Below are 27,056 nucleotides of genomic sequence, written 5' to 3' on the forward strand. Positions count from 1 at the left end.
TTCATCAAAATCGGATAAGACTTGTGACCTCTGGAGTGTCCACAAGCTAAAAACGTGATTTTTTGTACAATCAGGGGCCATAATCCATAAAGTTACAGTCCGATACATGTCAATATCGAAAGAAACAGACATCTTTGGACAATAAACCTATATTAAAATTGTGACCTGTAGCGTGTCCACCCAAAAACAAATCGTGGACGGACAGACAGACAGGGACGACAACAATATACGTCCACATCAAAATGTGGGCGTAAAAAACTGATCTAATTATTTCACAAAGTTTAATCAATAATGATTACGTTACATATGCATGAATTAAAACCAAATCACAGTCTAGATATTTCAAAATTAATAAACAATTATCACAATTTTCCATAATATATACAATATTTCAAAATATAAAACAAAATGTTACATGTATTTACATTCAAAATTTGTAATGAAATAATAAGATCCAATGAAAAAAGTTCTTTATTGTTACATTATCATCAACTCAACTGTCTGTGAAGAAACGATGTAATAACATAACATAACATAACATATTACATTTGATATAGTGCACATTACTGCCATGCATTCAATGGCGCTTCACAAAGTCTTACACAAACGTTAAAGAAATGCTTTACGAAAAAAATATGTTTTGAGTTTCTTTTTAAAATCCGTTACAGTTTGACATTGTTTCACACTTTCTGAAGGGTATTCCAGAGCCGCGGTCCTAGCACACTGAACGATCTGTCTGCAAATGTTTTACTTTTTGTCTTGGGTATAAATAACATGTTTTTTGATGACGATCTCGTATTGCATGATGAAGTTTGGGACTGCAATAATTCAGAAAGGTAGACAGGGGCAAGGTTGTGGAGACACTTATACACCAGTACCAGTAGCTTGAATTGTCATCGGACTTCAACTGGCAATATATGAAGTTCTTTCAGAGCACCAGTCGAGCTATGGCCGTAATTAACACCAAGAATTAGCTTTGCAGTAAAATTTTGAATTCGTTGGAGAGGTTGAAGAGTAGTTGCTGGCAAACCACAGAGCAGACTATTTCTGTAATCCATATGGGAGAAAACTAAAGAACTGGCAATTTGAAGAGATGATTCTCGCGAAAGAAACGGACTCAATTTCCGCAAGTTGAACATTGCCGAAGCAGCACAACAAGTCTTCTGGGCAAAATGACTCTTTAAGTTTAAGTTTTCGTCCAAATGCATCCCCAGGAATTTAACACGGGATGAAGACCCAACTACAGAATCCCCAACTCTTAATTCGTGGATGGTAGACTTGTGGAGCTAACGGCTACCACCGAAGATAATAACCTCAGTTTTTTCGTCGTTCATCTTTAGTCGATTATGCAGCATCCAGATTTTAACGTCGTCTAAGGACTCTGATACGCGGGAAGCAATATGAGATTCTGCATCAAGATCTCCGGCTTTAAAACTGTCATACAAGCTGTGGTCATCGGCGTAGCCAACTAATGTTTGATTGTGTCTGATGCAGGATGCTAGTGTACTGGTATAGCAGATAAAGTAGATCGGACCATTGATGCTACCTTGTGGAACTGAAAAATTTACATGTTTTACATCGGAGAAATCATTCTTAACTTTTACACGAAAACTCCTGTTTTGTAGATATGACGCCATCCACTCTTTTGCAATTTCTGCAACACCAAAATGATTCGACATTATCGTAAGCAAAAAAAGCTTGTGGTGCACGGTAATCAAAGGTTTCTATTTCTAGAATTCAATTTTTAATAAGCTCAATCTTGAAATGCATTTACTAAGCTCCATCTAGAAAGCATTTTACCAATCTAGATCTTGAAATTTCTCCTGTACCATTTTTCTTCTGGTATTCTTCTCTAGATTTCATTATTCCCTACAATGATATATTTGATCAGATAATTTATGTTACATACAGTACACAACCCATCACATTATATGATCAGCATGAATTATAATACCAATATAGATCACCTGAAAATCAACCAGGATGGTCTTCTCCAGGGCTCCAATATTAATATAAATGCCATTAAATCTAAAAATGACAACACAGGTGAAGTGAATACAGAGGACATGACCGTTCATGCAGCCGGAAATACTCCTGTAACAAGGTACTGCTTAAACTTTGCAGTACTTATCCATTTTTACAATCTAGTAATACATTTCAGGCCTTGATTTCAGTTTATTGGATTAATATATTAGGAGTTTCATCGCTCTCACATAATTAGAACTAAAGTTATCGTGTCCCAAAGCATCAACCAATCAAATTGCTTATCTCTGCTTACCCTAAGTAGAAGATTCTCATCTTCTAAACACCTACGGCAAGTGTGAACATTCTAACTCAATTAAAATGATAGGTATTGTGTTCCAAAGTCTCGACCAATCAAATTGCTTATCGCTCTGCTTACCCCGAACATGCTCATTATCGAACTTAGTCAAGGTATTGATGTAATGAAACTATACACCAAGTTTCATCACTCTCACTTAATTAGAACTAAAGTTATCGTGTCCCAAAGCATCAACCAATCAAATTGCTTATCTCTGCTTACCCTAGGCAGAAAGTGCTCATCTTCGAACTCCATCAAGGCATTGACCTAATAAACATCTACAAGAAGTTTGAACATTATAGCTCAATTAGAAGGAGAGTTATTGTGTTCTAAAATCTCTGCCAATCAAATAGCTTATCGCTCTGCTTACCCTGAGCAGAAAATGCTCATTATCGAACATAGTCAAGGTATTGATGTAATGAAATTATACATCAAGCTTCATCACTCAATCAATTTGCTTATCTCTACTTAACCTAAGCAGAAAATGCTCATCTTTGCACTCATCTTTATTAGGTATTGACCTAATAAACACCTACACTGTCACCAAGTTTGAATATTCTACCTCAATTAGAAAGAGAGTTATTGTGTCCCAAAAAGTGTGACGGACAGACAAACTGACGGACAGACAGACAGACAAACGAACCCATTTTAATAGTTCCCTGCTTTCTTCGAAAGGCGGGGGACAATAATTTTTTTTAGAGAGTTCACAATACAAGATTCACAAAATAATACACAGTGAACGTTAACAAAGTGATGGTTGGGTGACTCTTCGAACTAGCCAAACCCTTACAGAAATTCTGACCTGTAGGGTGTTTATGAAGTATATTGTACAGTAACAACCATTAAACATACATTATGCATGAGCTAAATCTGCCTATTGCAAGTCTTTCTTTAGGCCTGAAATGTTTTCTAAATTATTAATTAGACATTAATTAAAAATACATTATGTAAGATTTAGATAAAGAGCTAGCCATTATTGCTATAACAGTTTGAAAATAGATGATGTAAAATGAATAAATTGAAATTTCCTGTAAATTACTCTATTGCGAATGAAGATATGATCCTTTGAAGTTTGACAAGATGTGTGCATTAATTGCAACCACTTTACTTAAGCTAAGCCTTGATACTCCAATTCTAAATTAAATCGAAATACGGCTGAACCGTTCTAATCTATTTAATATCGGAGACATCCCATGGCATCAAGAGTTGATTATGGTCTGGATCAGTTTATTAATATCTTATTAATAATTTAGATAACTTTTCAGGCTAAAGAAAGACCTGCAATAGGCAGATTTAGCTCTTGCATAATGTAAGTTTAACTAATCATCTCTTGATGTCATCTGATTTCTCTGATATTAGCTAGATTAGAACAGTTCAGCCATATTTTGATTTAATCTTAAAAAGGAGGAGCGAGACTTAGCTTTGAACAACCAGTACGGTCGATGCAATTATTGCACACGTCTTTTCAAAACTTCAAATTCTAATATCTTCGCTGGCAATAAAGCAATTTGAATGAAATTTTCAATATTATTCATTTTACATTATCTATTTTCGAACTATTATAGCAAGAATGGCTAGCTCTCTATCTAAATCTTACATAATGTATCTGTAAGTTGAAATGAAGGCACATAATTAGAAAGTATAAAGAAATTACTTGAAACATATTCCCCCCTTAAGTTCTTTTTGGGATCATTTCACTTCTGCTGAAGTCTTTAGTTTGATTTTTTCAACTTAAACATCCAACATCAATACATTCTTGTGTCTTTTCTCTTCTTAAGGAGCTTTATTTTTCTCCAAATCAACTTCTAAAAAATATAAATAAAACATAATGTGAAAAATTATTTAGCTACTGCCATGTACATGTACACTAACATAGTTAAAAATACCGCATTGGTTAACCTTCACTTCACTACACAAAAGGCCAATTCAGAATTAGATTGGAGGCCTTGTGCATGTTTAGGCCTATAGTTTACAGAAACTATTCTGAGATGCATCAATGTCCTTGTACGTTGTAAATCGCCACAAACTGGATCTGTCTGTTCTATTTCTGGTCAGTTTAACCCCCCAATTTATTTTTAGCTTGAGAAAATTGTAAAGTAAGTGGGTTTAAAATGTTTATTTCCTTCTGGTAGCCTATTCAGAAGCTTATATTCAAACTAGTTCAAAATTGCAGGGTATTTAAGACCGAATGCTGTTGCACATGTCGTCATTTTGCCAGGAACAGGCTATAGTTTACGGTACTGTGCATGCCCAAAGCAAGCTGGAGCCAGAGATTTTAAGACGGCTACAGGTGGGGTTGTTAAACTGGTTTATTTGGTCCCACCTTTGTGTTCAGACGATATTCAATCCAGTTCAATGTCAACGTCTGAACGCACTATAATATAAAAGGAGAGTCTTTGTGTGCTGGTAAATTTGTACAGATAATCTAACCTTTACTAATAACTTGGTGCAGTAATAATAAGCTTAGCTTTTTCTATGGAAAGAATCTGGGTGGCGATTAATTTGTTTACAAATTAAATTTCCAAAATTAACATAATATTTAACATTACCTCACTTTCCCTTACTAATGACATACACATGTGCTTAGGAATAGTTATTGGGTCCATGGACTGTTTTTCTTTTTTATATGTAAGGTAAACTTATGTACCAGCCACCCTCCTCCCTTCGTTCACTCATTGTTACCAGTCCATGTTTCCCCTTGTCAGTGAAGCAGGATGGAGGGCCTGACAAGGACAGCTGTCTAGTCGTTCGGATGGTACAAAAACCTGAGGTCCCATGTACACATTGACGTGCACGTTAAAGATCACTTGACAGTTGGAATTCAATATAAGAGTAGGCCGTAGCGCCACTGTCCAGGCAAAATCTCCCCTCATAGCACACTGTATGGCATATGCCTGTCTTCATTAGCCCAGTTTGGAGTAGAACAGTAGGACGTTAAACTCCATTTCATTTCATTTCATTTCATTTCTAAAAAGGCACAAACGTAAACTATATGAAATGGATAGATAGACTGATAGCATGGACAAAATTACATGACAATTTATACTAAAGAAATGAAATGGGGTGTTTATTGTCATACTTTCTGCAACTAATCCCACTAGTGTAGAATGTAGAAAACAACAATTGAAGGTTGTTTGGGGAATTAAATTCCAAATGGGATTATTCGAGCTATGGAAGACGGAGATGAAATGAAATTGGGTTTAATGTCCTACTGTTCTTTTCCGCCTGGGTTAATGAAGATGAGCACATGATATGAGTGAAATTTTGCCCGGACAGCTGCACTATGACCTACTCTTACAAGTTATATATCCAATTCCAACTGCCACGGCATCTTTTACATGCACGCCAATGTGAACATGTGACCTTGTTTTTTGTCCCATCCAAATGACTAGACAGCTGTCCTGGTCAGGCCCCTGTCCTGCACCACTGACATGGGGTAACCACACCAGAGAATAATGAAACCGATATCTGACATGCAGTGTACTAGTACATGTATAAAGAAATTTTGGTTTGCCCGCCTACTCTTATTTCAATTTCAAACTGTAAAAGGTTCTTTTAGTTACCGGTATGTGCATGTCGTGTACAGGGGAACTTGTTTATCGTACCATCTGAATGACTAATTCCTGTCAGAACTGTATCTAGCAGACAAAATTCTTTGACCATTCCTGTCAGTCCAAATGGAAAGCTTCAATAAGAAAATACTGAATTGTTTCAATCGCATTTAGTAATTGAACTGGAATATACAGGTCACAATTCTCTGGAATACAATTACTGCTTATTACTGAGCGATGTTTCGACTGGGCTTCCCTACTCGAAACATCGCTCAGTAATAAGCAGCACTGGTAATTGCAATCCATAGAACTGTACATAAATAATAATAATCAAATTTTTTGCTTTTTTTAAATAGAATTTTGTGATTCAAAACACTTGAAAATGGTGATAGATTATTATCAATATATAGCCTATTATCAAATGTTGTGGAAAATGATTCCTTTTGGCAAACAAAGAAATACAGTGAAAATAGAAGGAAAAGACTCCAAAATAGCCTTAGACAGAGACTGTGGTAATGGCTAAAAGAGTTGTATTTTCATATTGTGGCTTAATAATAATAAGGACGGACAGGAATTGACAGAAGACTTTGTCCGTGAGTGACCGTTACGAAACAAAACAACTGAATGACTACTAGAGCAGGTCACACTGTTAATTCCTTCCAGCTCAGTAAGACTAAAGTGTCTAAAAGTAGACTAAAACTAAAGCCGCAATAATTTAATATGTCATACATTGCCTATCTTTTTGCTTTCGTCCTGTTTTCACATTCAATCTATTTTGTAAAAATCGAAAAATGATATCTAATTTTGCATCATTGTCTTCTTTTTCAGTAAGGGAATTTCTTCAACACAGGCCCTTATAATAAGAAATAACTAATATAATAGGCCCTAATAACAGTAACAATAAATAACAACGCATTGTTACATGAAATCAGAAAATTTGCCTGGCCTTTTAAGTTCAAAGTTTTGGTTCTATACACATTTGGCTGTGAGAGGAAGTAGATCTAGTAGGCTATGTATAGAAAAATTTAATTATTAATAAACTATATGAAATACTTACCGTTTGGGTCTTTAAACAAATACTGTAGGCCTATGTATAGGTCGCGAAACAAATCAACGTGTTCTTTGACTTCATAAAAGCATAAAAGGTTAGATATAATGATGCCATGGCCGTGGCGACATGCTTAGGGGGTTTTTTTTGTTTTTTTTTTTCAGTCAACCCGATTGATTCAGTTTCAAAACTTTCGGCCTCATTCCTTGAGACGATAAATTTATCTAACGATAAAAACAAATTAATCTCAGAATGTCTGATATTGTATTGACGAGACATTCGACCCATTACACGTTCTCTTCCGTAAATAAGATAATCCTAAACAGTTTTGTTTTTTTTAAATTATATTATTAAATTGGTAACAGAATAATCAGATTCTGAAAGCGAATTATTCGGGTAAACGCGTCGCATAACCAGATCACCGCTCGAAATGGAACCATATCGCAAAATAGTTCCAGTTTTTGACTGGATTAAAGATAATAATTAATTGTGTGACATAATAAATTGACTTAGCTGCATTCGATATAAAATTTTGACAAGAAGAAAGTCCCTGTTACAGCCACGGTTATACCTCCATTAAAAGTCAAATCGGAATCTAGGCCACGACGAATCCCTAGTAACTCACTATTTTCAAAAATGACCGAAATATAAATTTACATTTGTTACAGAATCAGAATATTCCAAATCTTTCTAGAACTTTTGATTTGATGAATTTACATAGCTTACAAATGTTTTCATACTTTAGCATTGAAAAGAGATATTACGAATAACAATTTAACGTTCGATACATTTAAAACGAAAGGACAAATTACGTGGGTTTTTTTTATTTTTATTAAATTAGTAGGCCTACAAATCGTTACTGCTATAGTCAGAAATACGATTGGAATAGATAATAGATAAGATCAGATTTTAATGTACCAAAACATCCATTAAGACGGGAAGAATACTCCTATAGTAAAGGGAGCAAATTATAAAATGGTGGATCAAAAAGCGACTCAGAACTGTTCGAGAGACGTTTATGCAATGTACAGTGTATATGTTATAATTGTCGAAATTAGAATATAGGGACCTCTGAAAAGAAAGTTCATTAAATAATAATATATATGCATACAGCGCACAGTTTCCTCCTATAAATAGGATAGGGCCTTGATTATCTACACAAAATCTCATCTTTAATCCCTATTTTAGTATTATTCATAAATATTTTGGCCGCAGTAAAATATGAGTAATTTAGTTGTTTATTAAATAAGTCCACATTTCGTCAATAACCAGAAAATGGGAATAAAGTTAGTTTTCCAAGTCTCGATTTATTTATTAGGAAAATAAAAACTATACGGCCCTTGTTAGTTGCTACTATAGTAGATAACAAAGGCTGCCCTTGTTAGTTGTTACTGTAGCGGCTAACAATTTACCCCCAGAGGCGCAGAGGCACCCTTAGCGCTGCTACGAGCATCTAAAAATGACTAACAACTCTCTACTACTAGCAGGCTAATAATAGGCGGATCGGGTGCAATATAACGGAGGACACATACAAGGCGCAGTTAATATTTATACGAAACAGTCTATTGATATTTTATTACAACGATCAGAAAAAGCCAGACCCCAGATTCTTATCTTCCATTGTGAATTTTCATCCAAGAAGGCCCCTACATTGTAAGTAGATTATAAACCCAATGTTCTATTCGAAATCATTGGAATTTCTATATAAAACACAGAATAATTGCAATGATAAACCTGCTAAATAATGAAATAAACTGTTTCTTTCAGATTACCTTACTTGAGATCAGAAGATCGTGTTTTAAACTCTCAAAACTATCCAAGATTATACTACCCAGAAGTCTATATTCTACATGGAGGCTACAAAGCCTTCTACGAACATAATCAGGTACATTTTTAACAATTCAATTATCTGCTTAAATTTACGTAACTCAAATTAAGGAGAATTTTCAATTTAGATAAATACTAATTCCTTCAATATTTATCATCTCGATGTCATTCTATGGTGTAAGATATTTAGCGATCTGAGAGAGTATATGTCTACCTACATTTAAAGCAAATGCTAAACGGCTCTGAAAACGGAAATACGCTGCTTAATAATATCAATGAGCTTTTTTCAAGTTCCTTTTTTTTTACAATCTTCACAATTATATATTTTAGGATTTGTGCCATCCACCTAGTTATGTTCTGATGCTACATGAAGATTACAGATCAGAATTACATCATATTCGCACCGTAACCAAATCACAGACGGAACGAGAGAAAACAAGAGGAAAAAGTAAAACAATGTCACGTGTGGTTAGGTTTTAAACTGTTATTGTTATTTATATAAATTTGTTATGTTTGAAATTGATTTTACTGTATATATTGTTGTTCTGTTATAATTTATTTTGTAAATACGAATCAAACAAAACTCTTGAATAGTAATAAATCAGGTGAAATGTATTCTGTGTTTTCCATTTATTCGTGAACGCTGGATTGCTTCAGCATTAAGGAATCCGTATTATACAATGAAATCCACTGGAATATATGAAAGTATTTGTTCTGGATCAATTATTTTGCTTTTCTATTAATTCACAACTTTCTTGCAAAGTGAAAACAAATACCCCCAGACTAGTTTGTCTTACAAAAGTTCACTTTTTGTAATCCCGCATGCTAATGGCATCGAATATATTTAGAAAAGTCGAAATTGTAGAGCGATTAACAGGTATCTATTCAGATACGCCCTGTGATTTGGAAAATAATTTCAAAATCTCTCACCTGTTAAGATATTAAAAGAATTGAACGGACCGGTGGGTGGCAAGCTACACAATATACAAGCCAAATACCAAGACCTCACCGAGTTCAGTTTGTTGGCTAATCAAAGAAAAATTCATTGGTCAAAAATGCGCGCATTGTTTCTGCAAATATACGTGAAAATTGTTATGAAGAAATATTTTCTTACCTGCCAACGCAAGCATAATGTCAACTGTACGGAAACTAATACTCAAATGAGATGTATCATTAAAAGCGCGGACGTGATAGAAAGACAATAGGACAGACAATGACATAACGTCATGTTCAATATTTGTTGATATCATTATTTCCACAAATTACTCTTTTTTTTTACTATAGATACAATATCCTAATGTAATTATATTTTGGGGACAGCTACGATATATTAAATAATGCATTGGGTTATTAAAACAGCTGGTAGAAAGTTGTTATAGAAGACACTCTAAAAGTGGACGCAGGAGAACCACGCCATGCACAAACAAACCCCTGAAGACAAAACCGCGACAAGACGCATAATATACATAGTCATTCAAGCAAATGAACCCAGTGCTAATCGCAGGGGTCCACTTTGCTGTACAGTCCCTGGCCTGTAATGATACAGATTCCCTTCGAAATGAAAGCAGACTTACACTATATAAGGGTGACAAACATCGAAAAACGGGGGAATATTTGCCAAACGTGTCCATCATTACTTTATCATAAGTAAAATATATGGTACTATTTCATTAACGTACCTCTTCCAGTTCCCATGATCGTAGAGACTTGAAATTTTCAGGGGGTGTTCATGGTGCCTAGCCATGACCCCGCACCAAATTTCAGCCGAATCTGCCAATAACTTTTTATTTTTCCGTAGTTTAGCTTGTAACGAGAGAAAGTTTATCCGATTTTGACGCCATTTTGTTTGTTGGCTATTTAGACTCGAATAACAAGACAGGGTTAGGGTTAGGGCTAGCCCTGTCTACATCTTGAGACTATGACGAAATCTACAGGTCCAAGCCCTTACCCTGCTAGGTAAATTAAGTGTAGCCTGTCACATGGGAGGAAACTCTTTAAAGGATTTACAGGGCTAAGACTAGTAATTATATTCCCTTATTTCATGATGACGAATGTAGTGCGAGTTATAAATAGACAATTTTTCCCTTGATTGTTTTCTCCCCTCTTCTTGTATTTTTTGGTTGACTTTTTGGTCTAGAATCGCAGAAAAGGGCTCAAATTTGCAATTTCATAGCAGTTTTGGGTAATACTGATAATATTACAGCGGGGGGATGGGGGGTGTAAAGTGTCTTTCTGCAGAGCAATCATTGTGTTGGAATTGAGATTTTCACCATAGTCAACATTAAATCCCAGTAGCAAAAAATCTAAACGGTCAACCCCCTACAAAATTATGATGAGAAGATTGCCAAATGTGGTCCCCATCGTGCCTATAAGGATTGGAACCAACGAAATGTTGAGCAAAAATCTACAGCCTGTGATGTTACAGCTATTTAACATTGGAGTCAATGGGCAAATAATTGCTAGTCTGAGACCTACACAATGACGTATCGTTACCTCCCATCGATCTTGTTAACACGAATAAGCCTAACAAAATTCGTTAAGATGTACATTAAAAAATAAAGTTTATAATAATAAACACACTTGTTATCGTGATTAGCTGTTGTTTTAGTTATCAGTAGTTACACGATCGACGGATCTAAGTTGATTGGCTTGAAATTGATAGTTCTATCGTCCGTGATTTGTTGCGGTTTTTTTTTGTTTTTTTTTTTACACTTTCTGATGTTTTAATGATTAACTATTTTGTACATTGAATATTAGCCTTTATATGATTGGGATTTCTCTGTATCATTGTTATTTTAATTTTGTATTTCTTAATAAAATGTTTACTTCACAATATCTGTTTTATTACTCATATTAGGGGTTTCAGGTCACGTGAATTTAGCGTGAACTCTGAAATATAGCCCGCCTCGATCTACGATTCTGAATTACTAGCTAAAAACGCGATTTTTCATAAAATCAGGGTCCATAATTCAGGAAGTTACGATCCGATATGCGCGAATATCGAAAGGAACCAATATATTTGGGTTATAAACATGCATTTCAAGTTTCATCAAAATCGGATGAAAATTAAAACCTACAAAGTTTCCACGAGCTAAAGACGTGATTTTTCGTAGAAAGCGGGGCCATAATCCAGAAAGTTACAGTCCGATATGCACAAATGTCGAAAGGAACCAAGATCTTTGGATTATAATCATACATTTCAAGTTTCATCAAAATCGGATAAAAAATGGTGACTTCTATTATAGCCGGTCTACGAGCTAAAAATGCTATTTTTCGAACAATCAAGGGCCATAATCCAGGACGTCACGCTCGGATATGCACGATTATCGAAAGGAACCAAAATCTTTGTGATATAAACATAAATTTAAAGTTTCATCACAATCGGGTGTAAATTGTGGCCTCTAGAGGGTCAACAACCTTAATATACCATATATTTACACTATTTGCGTCCGAGGGGCAACCATTTTGTCGGGCAGTTTTTGTCCGATTTTCACGAAATTCGAACTCAACCGTCATTAGGATGTAACGATGATATATGAAAACGGTTTTTGAAATTGGATAAAAACAATTACCTCTAGAGAGATCACAAGCTAATAACGCGATTTTGTTCGTACAATCAAGGGCCATAATTCAGGAAGTTAGGATCCCATATTCACGAGTATCTAAAGGAACGAAGATCTTTGGGTTATAAACATGTATTTCAAGTTTCATCAAAATCGCATCAAAATTGTGAGCTCTAGAGGGTCCACAACCTTGATATATCACATTTTTACAGAGTACGAAGGCGGCCTGTTTGTAAAGCATGAAATTCGAACTCAACCTTCATTACGGTGTAACGGTGATATATTTTCAATAAGGGGCCATAATTCAAGAAGTTAAGATCTGATATGCACAGATATTGACATGAACCAAGATCTTTGGGTTATAAACATGCATTTCAACTTTCTTTCAAATCGGATGAAAATTGTGACAGGGGCGACGACGACAATATACATCCACATGAAAAATGTGGGCATATAAAAATTGTGACCCGTAGAGTGTCCACAAACACATTGTGCACGAACGTCCGGATGGGCAGGGGCGACGGCATAATCCACATGATCATATTATTGCTTCACACCAAATAGTGGTGGAATGCTAAACATCGAAAAGGTTCATTCTCTCTTAGGAGGAATCTTATCGAAATTCAAAATAATATATTTTTGGAGTTATCCCTGTTTTTGTACTCAAATTCATGCATTTATTTTGTTCACATTATAACTGTTATCAGTTTTTTTCTCAAGTAATACAACACTAGGCATCCAAATTTTATCATCGTTCTAAAACAACCAAATTATGTCATGTATTTCTTAGTTGTTTAAACAAAAGTACCATTTAGAAATTAATAAATGGCAATGAAAAGATTCTTTAAGTCTCTTAGGAGAATGGGACTCTTCATTTATCCTCCCAGCTTCTTGTATCATTAACAGTGTGCAACTGCATGCTTTGTTGTTGCTTTAACAAATTTCGTTACAAAACAATAAGAATAACTCTCTTAATTAAATCTATCATATTTTTATATATAATATGAAATGTATTACAAATAAAACTAGACCTGGTTATAGTCTCTGGTAGATGTGAGGTAGATCAATAAATTATTACTATATCATAGATGTTATTTACAAATAATTTAACAGCTTATGTAAAATAATACATACATTAGTCTTCTAAAACATTTCATTCTTAAGATAATCTAATTGTGGACAATGTAACATTTATGACATTATTTTTACTACTCCAGTAGTCACAGGTGAAAATTCCATATAGTCTTATATCGAAGAGCATATTATTATTATTATTGGAACAAATTGTTAAAATCTATCAATCCCAGTCCAAGTTATGACCATCTCAAGTTCCAATAACATTCTATTGATTTCATGATGCCATAGAACAATGTCAGTCCTCTACAGAAGAATAATTTGTTTCCATCCATGAACATTGAGATCAGATTTCCTTTTTAACCTTTAATAATATTTTTCTGGGGCATTTTATGACTATTTGCAAAAGCCTAAAGACAAAATATAAATTATAGCTATCACAAGATTTCCATGTTCTAAATTCTATGTATGACATCATTTTATTTGAGCATGAGATTACAAGTACGTTTTTTAAATATCATCTTTCATGGGCATAATTAAACTGATTTCCAAATTTATCTCTCACTCTTTTAAAGTCGGCAGCATCCATCACTGAAGTAACTCTCTTCATTGTTCTTCTGAAGTAAATAAAAAAAACTTGTCTTTAGACACGGAAAACCAACCATAATACTTATATAGTCATATCCTCTATTTATTATTAAAATTAAGCAGTAGGATGAAATGGAATTGGAAATCTTTGGGAGTACATGGTAATTTTTTCTGCAGTTGTAGGTACAAAGCTTGGTAGGTTTTAGTCAGTGAAATATCATGGGACTATATTTCCAATACATTTTTTTTAGAAGTCAATATTAACTCCTATTAACTTGAGAAATGACTTTCAATTATTATCAATTATCTTTATTTTACCAAAACTAATAAAATAAAACCTAAAATTACCTATTAAACACATGTTTTTCTAATCGACTTCTAGATGTATTCTTTATTTCTTTCACATCAGTTAAATTGGCATATTTTTTATTCTTGCCCTTTCCCTTGCCCTTGCCTTTTCCCTTTCCTTTAGATTTGGATGAACTGGATCCTAAATCTATACCGAGAGAAAGCTCTATATCTCTCTGTAACTCTGGATCCCTCCAGTCAGGAACAGAATCTACAAATACACAAATATACCACCGTTATATAACAATTGAGGCCAAAAGAAAGACCTGCAATAGACAGATTTAGCTCTTAGATACTGCATCTTTAAGCATTGCTAATTCAGTACTATTCACTTATTAGTCCATTATAAATGTATTTTGATCACAACAATTTTCCTGCTGTTCATTAACAATTTTGGCATTAACAGTATCAAATGTTAACATACATTATGCAAGAGCTAAATCTGCCTATTGTAGGTCTTTCTTTAGGCCTGAAATGTTATGTAAACTATTAATTAGACATTTATTAACATGAAAAGACCTTATCAACTCTCAATGTCATCTTATGCGTCAGATTTTCACTGGATTTGAATCCGATCTGTGGTCAACGCTCATTGATTAAATCAAAAAATGGATAATCGAGACTTTGTTTTTTACCATACCAACTTTAGTAATGATGATCGAGGCGAGGTCTAAAATTCAATCGCTAATATCTCGCTTGAAAGTAAAGCAATTTGACTGAAATTTTTATCACATTCCCTTTACATTATCTAGTTTTTAACTATTATAGTGAGAACTGCCAGCTCTTTAATCTCGAATAATGCCCCTTTAACATTGAACATTGTCTATAAACACACCTTCCACTTTTTTAGCTTCTTCTGCTGCTAGTTTTCTTGCCTCTTCTATATTAGTAGGTTTGCCAGTATTATCACGACCAATAATTTTACCATGAAACGGGCACTAGAGAAATATATACATAAAAGAATAAGTTATATAACAGATTTTGGTATATGTCATTAAAAATGATCCAAAATTTGGAAATTAGCACAAAATCTATACAATCAATAAACACAATTCCTTTGTTGTATTCTTCAGATAAGAAGGAATTTTGAGCTATAACTTAGCTTAATCTCACTATTTAAACATTTCAATTGGACATGTTCAAATGGATATGCACAAAGTTTGCAATAAGCCTGTCCTGGATCACTTTGATATTATATCTTATAAACTTATTAACTAACACTCATTTTCTTGGTGAAAGTGATAATATCACTTTATTGTTCTAATTTATACAAGGATCATGTACGAAACATTTCTTACCTTTACTCTATCCATTCGTTCACAAAGAGAACCATTTGGTAGAGGTGCTCGACATTTCCATGTAACAGGCGTAAATTTGCCAGCATAATGAAAAGTACGACTTTTCAAAGCTTCTAGATCGTGCTGAAAACATAAGATTTTGAGTGAGTGCTGATTCATCTGAGGTATGTAAAATGCAATGGGCATCGTGGTTACCAGTATTTAATAGAAGAATAGCATTACACCGTTACACCAGTACTTTTTTTTTTACGCTGCACATTTGGATTTTCCTACTGATAAAACAAAAGGCACCTCTTCATCATGAGATGTTCAGTATACAAAGTTTTGGGCAAAAACATTACATAGTTTTTGAATCCTCCTCCAGAAACAAAAGGAGACGGTTGGACAGGGTAATGGCTACATAATGCTGGTGGGGTGTTTGGGGGGGGGGGGAATAAAAATTGTGCAAGTGTAGTAAGTAATGATGTTTATAAATTACCTGTGAAGCCTTTTCACTCTCGTGTTCAGCTGGAGTCCAAAATCTATGTAATGAATCATATCTGAAAAACAACATGTATAACCTTTTGTTGACTGAGATAATTATTAAACAAAGATTCATATTACTTAAAAAGAGATATTATCTCTCTCTCCAAGGAAATAAATGTTATTAATTATGAATAATATCAAGGAGCTAAATCTCTATTCTTTGGAACCTAAAGAAAATGGAACTTACAAAAATGGTCAAAAAGTACATATTAATGTAATGAGTGATCAGTTTTGCTTGTTGAAATACATCAGCAGACCAAACATTTGCCCCCTGGTTAGTCCAGTCTACATTGGCAAATTGGCCTCAAATTTTGAATGCATGACAAATCAAACATTATTTTCTTATCGGTGGGTCTTTAAGTATTCTAACAGAAGATATCTATGATGTACAAGTATATATCGTCACTCATTTTGATTGGTTAGCATGTTTTTCTATGATGAACCAAGCTCTCATAAATGAACAAGATAAAATATTGAACTCACTTAACCATCATAGGTGCTTCTATTTCATCTGGGTTTTCCCAATGTGCTAAATCAGGACCAAAGGGAACAATTGGTATATTATTGTTTTTATTTGAAGATGTACCAGGTTTATTAACATCTACATCAAATAAACCAAATTTTGATAAATTAGCTGCTCTTGTTGTAGGATCATGTGTATCACCAGATTTCGATTTTAAACTCCAATCCTTATTTGTTCTTTTTCCTCCCCCTCGTTTTCTCCTCTCTTCTTTCAGTCCCATCTCTAGATTAAAATAAAACATTAACAATCAAACACAACTGATTTTGGCTTTGCCATCTGTAGTTCATCATCTAAGTAAAATAAAATGGGGTTTAACATCCTATTTTTCTGCACCATCCAGCCTAATAAAGATGGGTATATGCCATGTAGTATTCTATGAGTTAAAATTTTGCCTAGCCCCGAGTTCACAAAGCATTCTCAGCCTTAAGTTAATAATTTACTCAAAATTGTTCGCTTATTTTAACTAAAATATAGCCCTTTATAAAACTTTTGTTGTTTTAATGTATCAAATATGTCAACAAGAAACTATGTGCAAAATTTAGTGTTTCTGGATCAAAAATATTTTGATAAACAGTAATTGAAACTCGGGGCCTGGACAAAAGGATTTCTACCTGCTCATCAACTGATTTCCAACTATTATATGTTCTTTTACATACATGCCAACGAGTACATGGGTGGACCTCGGTCTTCTGTATCGATCGAATGACTGAACACTTTCTCCTTGCACCACTGACACGGAACAGAGAGAGAGAGAGAGAGAGAGAGAGAGAGAGAGAGAAGGGGGTTTAACACAAGAGGTTGAACAGGCAACCCTACTCCTTGGCACGTACAGTGGGGGAATCGAAACCACACCACTTGACTCAATGACAGACCTTATGATGCAACGCACACATGTTAACCATTCAGCACCCCCCACCCCCCCGTCAGATAAGACATTTATTGGCTCCCATTTTGAATATCAAATTGGTTAAAGGAAAAGGAATTTTTGACCAATATATGATATGAAGAGCTTTAATAAAGTTCCTGAATTTTTTCTCAAAAAATTTACAAACGAAACAGCTAACAGGACATTTTACTCAAATTACAGGTATGTGTGTTGTTTTTCAAAAGTTAAATATTTCTAGAATTATATTGAGTGTTAGTGATAATATTTCTACCTGTGGCAGTCAAAAGATGAAAGGGTACTTCTGCTTCATATCCTTCCTTCTCGGGTACTTCTTCAAAATCATCATCATCATCTGCAAACATGATTTAATAACATCTTATATTTTCTTTACAACAATTAATCACTGAGTATTCCATATTTATTTGTACTTTTGGACCAGGTACTGGGCCCCAAGTCCTGCTTATTTTCTTGTGCTTCCGCTTAGGGGTGACAATCTCCGAAAAAAGCCTATGGCTTTGCCAATTCCAGAATGTTTGACTTGAAACTTGCCATCCTTGTTCCTTGGACTAATTGTGCTGTGATGTAGTCAAGCTCAGTTCTTGATCCATAGTATGTTCATACTTGTCTAGCAGCTCTAGATTTCACATTGATTTCTTTACCTGATTCATAGTCTAAATCAGCATCCCCTGTAACTTTCATTTCAACACATTTATTTAACAAGACTTCTAACTGATTCTTTAAATCTATCATTTCTTTTATTTTATCTTGAGATGCACCCGCTTTACTCATAATCTGTAACAAATAGATTGCATATCATCAAATCATTTTTTTTATTCATTTTAACAGAGTGGAAAATTGGGTTTTAATAACAAGTCAACACAAAATTAGTCATTTGGAGACTTAATATATGGTAGACTGTTATTTCACAAATTTGCTTGTACACACAGGGGAAATCAGCAATTCAGAGAAAAACACAGAAAACCAACTCGCTTAGGCAGATTTGGATGAAAAAAACATGCCAGTTTTACCATGTGGTCAAAACTGGTCAAATCTTAATTTTATGAAAATTAGTTGTTCCAATTTAACTTCTATAACACAACAAAATATATAATAATGCAAATAGGTTAGGAATGTAAAAGTTTTTTTCAAATCCTATTTATTAAAATCCTTACAAAAATACACCAATGTTTAAAACAATACTTCTTAAAAAGTATGTTATTTGTTCAGATTCAATATGAAATTAAGGAAAATAAAAGTTGATCGTTTAAGGATCAGAAAAGCCCTACGCTTGATATATGAATTAAATGAATTAAAAATACTTATGATATAGGTCTACCTACCTCCAACCATCTTGTTACTTTAGGTAAATATTTTACTTTCACCATACGTATAGAGTCTCTTAATGTTTTGAAAATGTCTTTATTATCATCTGTTTCTTCTATAAGAAATTTTTTAGGTTTGATTTCAATATTGAGATTATATTTTCGAGAACCTAATCCAAAATCATTTACAAAATCTGTTCTTGTTTCACTATTTACAAATTCTTCTTCAACATCCTCCATATCTGAATTATCATCAGAATCACCTTTTGTTGTAATTTTATCACTAGAATCAGTCATGATGGTCTCAAAAGAATTGTTTTCAATCCCTGAAATATTTTCATTAGATGAAATTTCATCTGTTTTTGTTAAGCCACCATTATTCTTTATTGGAGATTTATTGTTTGAATGTGATGCATTACTGCCGTCTGTTGCATTGGGGGAAGAAGTTGGATCATTATTACTCACTGGCTCAGATTCACTGATGAAAAAGTCATCTGGTGTAGGTAGTAATAAATTTAAACAATTCTCTATCTCTGTTTTACATGTTTCAATATCTGGTACAGTTTCTTAAAAAAAAAATATTAATATTTCCTGAAAATCTATTTGTTAAGTCAAGACTGACTAAAAATACTTTCAGTATTCATATCATTAACCCCTTACATTTTAATGATAAACTAAGCAGACATAAAGCAAACTTATTATCACATCAATCTGAATTTGTCTGAGCTCTAGAAACAATTGTTGTACTTCAAATTTTAAGATCATAATACATCATAAATATACCTTTAATCTCATCTAAAGCTTTACTCAGTTTCAGGTCTAATATTATCTTTCTCTTTCTTTCTTTTTCTTCTTCTCTCTGTCTTTCAGCTATTGTTCTAGTTCTAATGTCATTAAAATCGACCTATACAGAAATATAATACATTTACAAACAGTAAAAAATATAACATTTTATAAAATCTCGGTGAAAATTGTTTGATATATTTGGTAGATACCTTCTTGGGTCAAAAATCATCTATGAAGAGATTTAAATATCATTAAAGTTACTGAATATCTGATTGTAATGAAGAAATTAAACTCCACCTGGGTCAACAAAAACCCATCACAGAATGATAATGTGAAAATCAGTCAATTTATCCCTAGGAGTTATAGATAGATGGCATTGTTAGGTCAGTGTTAAAAAAGTTACATTTTTGCTGCATATATATACAGTTTAAACTTAAGAAAAATGCTGAAAAAAATGGATGTAATGATGAGTACTAGTATGCAAGATTATACAACATATTTCCAGAATGAACATTGCCTTATAATAACCAGGGTTAGGTTAAATTTTAAAACATATAAAATGACATAAAAGAACACTAAACACTTACTAATTTACATGATTTAAGAAAGTTGTAACCCAGAGAAAGTTTTTTATAAGCGTCACCAAATTTTTCAAACCACTGTTGTATGGCTTTTAAAGTTTCAGCTTTAAGTTTTTTAGCAACAGGCAGAGGAGGTGGTAGCGGTTGATCATGATCTATTTCTGTAAGGTTAAAAATAGGCCATTAAAGGAATAACATTAACTAATTTAAACTTTAAAAAACAGTACTTAGCTGAGCAGTATAGCAACTAAATAATCAAGTTAAACCTGACTGCCTCAATTTCTTTCACAATCACAGTACACACAGTAATGGATACATTTTGTGTGCTTCAATCCACAGACATTCTCAATGAGATTTTTCAATTAAAACGTTTAAAATATTTGAAATTTATCATGTATATGTTGCTAGATAGGGTATGCCTTTCAATTTTTAGCAGTTTCCAAAAACAAGGGAAAACCTAACTTACATTAACTTACCAACTGTTAATTCTAAAAATCTTTGAAATTCAGACACCAACAGCTCACGAAAGCAGTGAGATCTATTAAACAGTTCATCAATCATCTTGAATGTTGACAGACGAATCTCTGCATGATCATTTTCTAGCGTACTCATCAACATATGGTAAGCATGTTTTACATATAAATCTGAAATCCTGCACAAACAAAAGAAAAAAGTTGATTTTTCTATTGAAAGTACAGTATATAAATCAATTTAGTAATCTGGAGGAACCAATCTACAGAACGCTGCATGTAGTTGGTCTTTATCACATTAAATAGAAAGTACTTGATAATCATGATTCTTAACGATTACATGTACGCAAGGATTCACAAACATATGCCAAAAAAAAAAAAAAATAAGTAAAAGTAAAAAATATAGAAATAAAATTTGGGCCTATCCAATTCAATTGGTAGCTTCAACAATATGCATGCCCCTATGATCTTTGTCAAATATAAGGAGAGATAGTTTGTTATCTTTTGTTATTTATTTTACAGATAAACAACTAGAACTGTCATTAATTAGGGACTTTGGCCTTGCAATGATGCCAATACTAAAATCTAGGCAAGGGAGAACCATAACATCATTGAGTTCTGAATTATTTCCCTTTAAACACTAAACTGACCAATTTTCCTTCAGTGAAACAAGTAAAAGTATAAAAACCTGCAAATTTTCTTAAATTTCTTCATGACCTCCACATCAATTATTGTTTCACCAGATAGAGTTATCTTCTCAACATGTTCGGCCATCTCGTCACATAAATGATGATCTAAACAATTTAAATCCACTGCCATCTTTAGCTGTTCCCTTTAAACACAATTTTGAAGATACATGTATGACACACCATACAATTACTAATTAATGAAATGAGCAATATTGAGCAATTTTTAATAAAAGAATATTGTTTGATTTGTGGTTGACATAAGTTTCATCTTAACTGCAGCTACATATGATTTGTGGTTGACATAAGTTTCATCTTAACTGTAGCTACATATAGCCAACTTTGACAGAGCATAGAACCATGGGTTATCTGAATATAATATAATCTGAATAATGATTATACAGAATAGACTTATCCCTTCAATGCTTCATAATCCAAAATTATATTTACAGAAAAAATATTTGTGGACTAACTGAATTCTAAAATTGGGATGACAAGTTTATATGCCGACAGTGAGCAAAACATCAGCTCAGTGGAAAACATGTACATTGTACAAGTAGGCCTATAGAAATTTAACATAACATATGGTACCTTACTGAATAAAAGCATAACAATTTTTAGATTAGAATTCACTTGACTTTCATTTGAACATTTTGGAATGTGAACATGGTTACATGACACAGGAGAGAGAGAGAGGGAGAGGGAGAGAGAGAGAGAGAGATGGGGTTTAACCTCCACTCGACACGAACTAGGTTATTTCGGGACTAACACATGGTTCAATTTTATTTCAATAATTTGCTTGCGCATGCTCCGTAGGGGTCTTTAACAGTGGTACCGGTACTGTCATCTGTTTGATCATGAAATCTGTTTATTAGCTCTCTACCTGTGGAGTTAAGTTCTAAATTAAGACAGATATATAACAAAAATTCTCATGTTTCATGAATGATCAATGAAATATTCAACAAAATCAATACTTTCTTTTTTATAATGATGATGAGATATTTTTTTGACTGATATATCACCTTTTTTATTTAGTGTAGGCCTATATAAAATTGTTTAGCGACAAAAATATGACCACAAACTGCCACTAAATCCACCAAACCTTTGCTATACAAAGCATTTATACATGTTTACATGTTGCTACATTCTGGACAAACAGCCAGACCGCCAACAAACCCATTGCCATTGTTGTTAACTTTACTGTCAGCATTTATTTTAAGATTTTTGGTTGTTGTGAAATTTAAGAATAAAGTGATATGTAAAAATTGCTTCATTTCAAAAACGCGAAACGAAATATAAAGTCTTATTTTGTAAAAATTATATGCCATAACTCTGTATATTTATAATTACATAATACAACATGCCTCGCATTTATATTAAATTTTAACATAAAAACACAACATTGGTTTACATTCTCCTAACTTCATAAAAAATTCGTTCCATATATTTCTAAGGTATTAAATATTAGTTTCTCTAGAATGTAAACAACAATGGCGTCTACAAGTTGGAATCAGGAAACAAAAACTCGTTTAAATGAGAAAATAGCTGCAAATATCAACGATATTGGGTCATTAACTCGGCAAGTTGTCAGATGTTCCAAGTCGTCTGATGTAATTATATGTTTTTTTTTATATAATACAACTGTTTTCGATACGGCAGGTCCGTCATTCATTCCACACGGTAGTTTAAAGTGTGGACTCCAGCCAGGGCAGTTGTTTATAGTTTTGACTTTGTATTACCTAATGATGATACCACAATGTCCATAATCAGACAAACTCACATAGTGTGTAAAATATGGATGGACGTGAGTTACATGTAGGCCCTACTTCTTTTCTTGCCAAAAGTAATCTGGCCATATCTGATATACATGTATAGGCCTAATCAATTATAATAATTCAAGACTATTTTCAAGTTGAATTTTGCGATTCAAAAGCATTAACAAAAGAAGTTTAAATTGGTCAGCCATAAACCTGGGTTTATACTTTTTACACTACCAGCCGCCGCAAGATGACGGTGAATGGAACGTCAAAAATGGCATCAAATCTACAGTTTGCGGCGGTCAACGTATGAATGAACACAAACCAATGCGTGTTATTGAACTAGAAGAAACATGGGAGATTTTAGAGACGAAATTAACTTCTACAAATTCAGACATTGGTGTTATTACTGACCATGATGGACAGATCTGCCTACCAAAAGGTCAAAGTGGACAATGAGAAATGATCTGATCTAGTTATTAAATAATGTATTATCTATGGCATCCTCACCACAAGTATATTTATTTCTAGGGTGTTGATCATTATCATCTATGTTCAGATATACAAACATTTATATTTCTATTTCAGCTTTTATCACAAGCTGCTAAAAATTTTGCATCTCAAGAAAGCTGCATTACACACACTATGGAGGTGAGTAGGCCTAAGTGTAGAAAAAAAAACCATGTATACCCACTGATAGATGAGTTACTAATAAATATATGTATTATGAAAACCAAATATCTTGTGACTTACATCTAATTGGGTACCGGTAGAATGTTAAATGGGTACTGCAAGGCTGGACAGAAGGCATGTGCCACAGAATCTGGGTAGAAAACTTGATATGGTCCCTCATGAGGCACTGGCCCTAAGTCTACAATTAGGGCCCCTAACTTTAGTGCAAGACTCCTTTGCCAGTACTATATGAGTCATGTGCCATCCCATCCGTCATCAGTGCTGTTTTGCCAAGCCAAAAATGCTTAAAGTATAATGTAGGTGTCAACATTGTTTTTTCGACAGAAGGAGCCATGGAGGCTCAGTCAGTAATATGCTGGCTAACTAACCAGGCAGTTCTGGGTTTGATCCTGATGTTGGTCAAGAAAGTTTCTCGTGATTTTTCAGTTTAGTTCTCTCTTGTAAAATTGGTGCAGGACGGAGGGTAGTAAATTGAATATAATCCTTAATGGTGTGGATAAAGTGCATTATAAATATACATATTATTGTTATCATTATTTAAAAGTCTATTTGAAATCATGGCCATAATAATAGAATCCCATCCTAATTTGTCATTAGTTAGACCTTTATATGCCTTACAGCATACATAATACTGTAGATGTAATACTAACAATATTCACATAAAATGAATGTGAATGGAATTTCAACTAGATTTTATTTTTATATGGATCTCCTTGTAACCTTTATAGTCTTGGTACAGGCCTATTTAAAATAAGAGATTTGTACATGTAGGTACCATACAAAAAACTGGAAAACTTTAAATGCATTAAGGTTTCACAATACACAGATCCGAAAATGAACATAACGTAAGAATCAAAATGATAGCTTTTTGTTCTGTTTTTTAGAATATGAAGAAAATGGATGCAGTTAAATCCCAGCTAGAGTTCCAGTAAGTGTACTGTAACTGAAAAAATATGTTGATTAGTTATATTAATATAAGGCCAAGAATATAATAAGCTCTGAAAAAATAAAGTTATACCACTTTCTTGATATGACAAAGTAGCCATTATTTTTTTTTTTGAAAAACAGTTCTTTGGACCGGAAGTGAAAAACTATAAAAGTATTACATTATATAATTGTGTTTTCTGTGTAACATTGTAATTTCAGTGAAAAAAATAATAGATTATTTTCTTGATTTAACCCATTTTGGTTATTTTTGTTAACTTTCTAATAAATGTTTTTTTATATATTTAATTTCAGCTATTCTGGAATTGAAAGAAAGTAAGTAAATCTATTAAAGATACTACTATTATTGTGAATAAAATTTTAGTTATAGCTCTAAATAATTTGAAGAAAATCTAAATACATGTAGCCGGATTATCATGTAATCCAAGAATTAAAATTCACAATATTATTTACATTTTTGTTGTTTATTAAAAGGGCATTATGTAGGATTAGATGAAGAGCTAAAAGTTCTCGCTATAATAGTTCAAAAATAGATAATGAAATTTTAGAGGGAATATGTTATTGCCTTTAGAAGAACAGTGCAGCCTCAATTGTCATTGCTACCTTTGTTAAGATAATAAACACAGGTTCGATTTTAAAAAAGATGTGACTCTTAAATATTTATTAAAATTAGTTGTTTATGTTTATAATATAACCATAATTTTAGTTGAAGACTTTTATTTGTTAATCATAATGCTCTTTTTTAATTTTAGTTTACGATTATTAGATGATATCCAAGATCAGCTGGCTATAATACAAAGATGAAGAAATAATTCAACCTTATCTAATCACAAGAGGCATAGTGCAATTATTTTTTGAAAAGATATTTAGACCTGTGCATTTAATTTGACATCTAACTGCAGTATGTTGGGACCAGTGATGTTTAAATGTGTATTTTGTGTTTATTTCTGAAAACTAGATTAAATTATGAAGCAACAATAATACCTACCATACACTCTACTCAATCAACTCACAAATCTAATTAAAATTATTTTTTCTGTTCTTTACATTAGACTGTAATTTAACCATCTTTCTGTCATCAATATGTTCTGCTCGGAAGAATAACATTTATATAGATAACTATCCAAATTATAACACCCATTTATTTACATATACAATTTAACATGTATACCAATACCAACAATTTGATTAATCAAAATATTCAACTTCATCTGATCAGATCACGACCTTCAAACAAAATGTGTCAGATGTAAAAGCAGTACGATAAAAAAGAAAAGAAAACAGAATTAACATTTGATTTTAACCTCCTTCCATGCTACCCCTATCCCAATTCAAAAAAAGATGAATAAAATATTTATTTTTAAAAAAATCTGATTCAGTGGAAAGTTGGCTCCTGATAATTACTATAATAACCCTTTTTTATATGCCCACATGGAAACAACTTAAGTTGTGCGATCTGTATCAAATTTTCATGCTTTATTTAAATTAGTAAAACGAAGAAGCCTATTAAATTTCAGCAATTTCTGTTTATAACTTTTACAGTTATGACACTTGTTTTATTTTGTTGAAGCGTGAACATGTGACAACACTTGTGGACTGCCCAGACGATTTAGCTGCTGTGGGCATATGTTTCTTTTATTAACGAACATCAACTACCTGTACATGTAAGGATTTATTAATGCTAGAGTAGTCACAGATCATAGTTGCCATATATTTATTTGTCATAAATAAAGCTCAAAATATGTTGTATATATGGTTATTATACATTTTATTTTCTATTTATAATGAGTGGATTCTCGAAGCAGACCAATGAAGCATTGTTAGAGTAACTGACAATCCAATAGGATTTCATTTCCTGAAAAGAAAACAAAGAGTAAATGTTAAAATTAAAAACAGTTTTTCTTACAAACACAAATTATAGCTGTCTTTGCACACATTTGCATAAATGTCATCTCACTTTCGTGTAAGATTGGCTATGTGTCAGATTGGCTATGTGTCGATGCAACTGTAATAAGCTTATAACCCACTTATTTATTTATGTATATTGTGATTGTGGGGGTTTTTTTTATTGCTTTACTGTAGATGTTTGTAGAATAAATAAAGTTTATTTCACCCTTCAGTCTGCATTTCTCAGTCAAATATATGGCATTGTGATTCAAGATGATGTTTTAGCTGAACTCCCGTTACCCTAGCTAGGAGAACGTAGGTAAAAACGTTGAGATATATTGATGTGTTTGTTTTTAGTTACGACTGGATGACTTTATT

General features: G+C 33.1%; 1 protein-coding gene and 2 long non-coding RNA genes across 5 annotated transcripts; 1 reads left to right on the top strand and 2 right to left on the bottom strand.

Annotated features, from left to right (window-relative positions):
• Nucleotides 1-282: 282 nt before the first annotated feature.
• LOC126815820 (uncharacterized) lies at nt 283-7,604 on the bottom strand. Of its 3 annotated transcripts, none has more exons than XR_007678073.2 (4): nt 6,929-7,604; nt 3,975-4,125; nt 1,801-1,869; nt 283-1,654 (listed from the first exon to the last, which is right to left on the bottom strand). It is a non-coding gene; the product is annotated as an uncharacterized LOC126815820 (long non-coding RNA). The 3 variants fall into 3 exon arrangements; XR_008787722.1 differs by lacking the exon at nt 283-1,654 and adding an exon at nt 5,884-6,005 and having other exon boundaries at nt 1,694-1,869; XR_007678072.2 differs by lacking the exon at nt 283-1,654 and having other exon boundaries at nt 1,694-1,869; nt 6,929-7,602.
• A 5,668-nt stretch (nt 7,605-13,272) lies between these two features.
• LOC126815755 (UV-stimulated scaffold protein A) lies at nt 13,273-22,637 on the bottom strand. The gene is made up of 14 exons (XM_050541663.2): nt 22,419-22,637; nt 21,399-21,542; nt 20,717-20,892; nt 20,247-20,401; nt 19,657-19,777; nt 18,892-19,439; nt 18,211-18,343; nt 17,823-17,903; nt 16,626-16,887; nt 16,096-16,156; nt 15,618-15,740; nt 15,155-15,257; nt 14,320-14,530; nt 13,273-14,000 (listed from the first exon to the last, which is right to left on the bottom strand). Exons 2-14 carry the CDS (start codon nt 21,527-21,529, stop codon nt 13,901-13,903), a joined length of 2,205 nt encoding a protein of 734 aa, XP_050397620.1. The 5' UTR covers nt 21,530-21,542; nt 22,419-22,637; the 3' UTR covers nt 13,273-13,900.
• A 387-nt stretch (nt 22,638-23,024) lies between these two features.
• LOC126815712 (uncharacterized) lies at nt 23,025-25,102 on the top strand. Its single transcript, XR_008787708.1, has 4 exons — nt 23,025-23,200; nt 23,742-23,804; nt 24,731-24,774; nt 25,086-25,102. It is a non-coding gene; the product is annotated as an uncharacterized LOC126815712 (long non-coding RNA).
• The last annotated feature ends 1,954 nt before the right edge of the window (nt 25,103-27,056 follow it).

This window comes from Patella vulgata, chromosome 3, assembly GCF_932274485.2.
Source record: "Patella vulgata chromosome 3, xgPatVulg1.2, whole genome shotgun sequence".
Classification (NCBI taxonomy): Eukaryota; Metazoa; Mollusca; class Gastropoda; family Patellidae; genus Patella; species Patella vulgata.

Excerpts from the sequence above, each read along its gene's own strand:
- LOC126815755 (XM_050541663.2), bottom strand. The coding sequence starts at position 21,529 with ATGGCAGTGGATTTAAATTGTTTAGATCATCATTTATGTGACGAGATG. Across the intron at positions 17,904-18,210 it reads TGATTTAGACTATGAATCAG|ATGATGATGATGATTTTGAA; the intron begins GTAAAGAAATCA and ends TCATGTTTGCAG. Across the intron at positions 16,157-16,625 it reads GAAGCACCTATGATGGTTAA|ATATGATTCATTACATAGAT; the intron begins GTGAGTTCAATA and ends GTTGTTTTTCAG.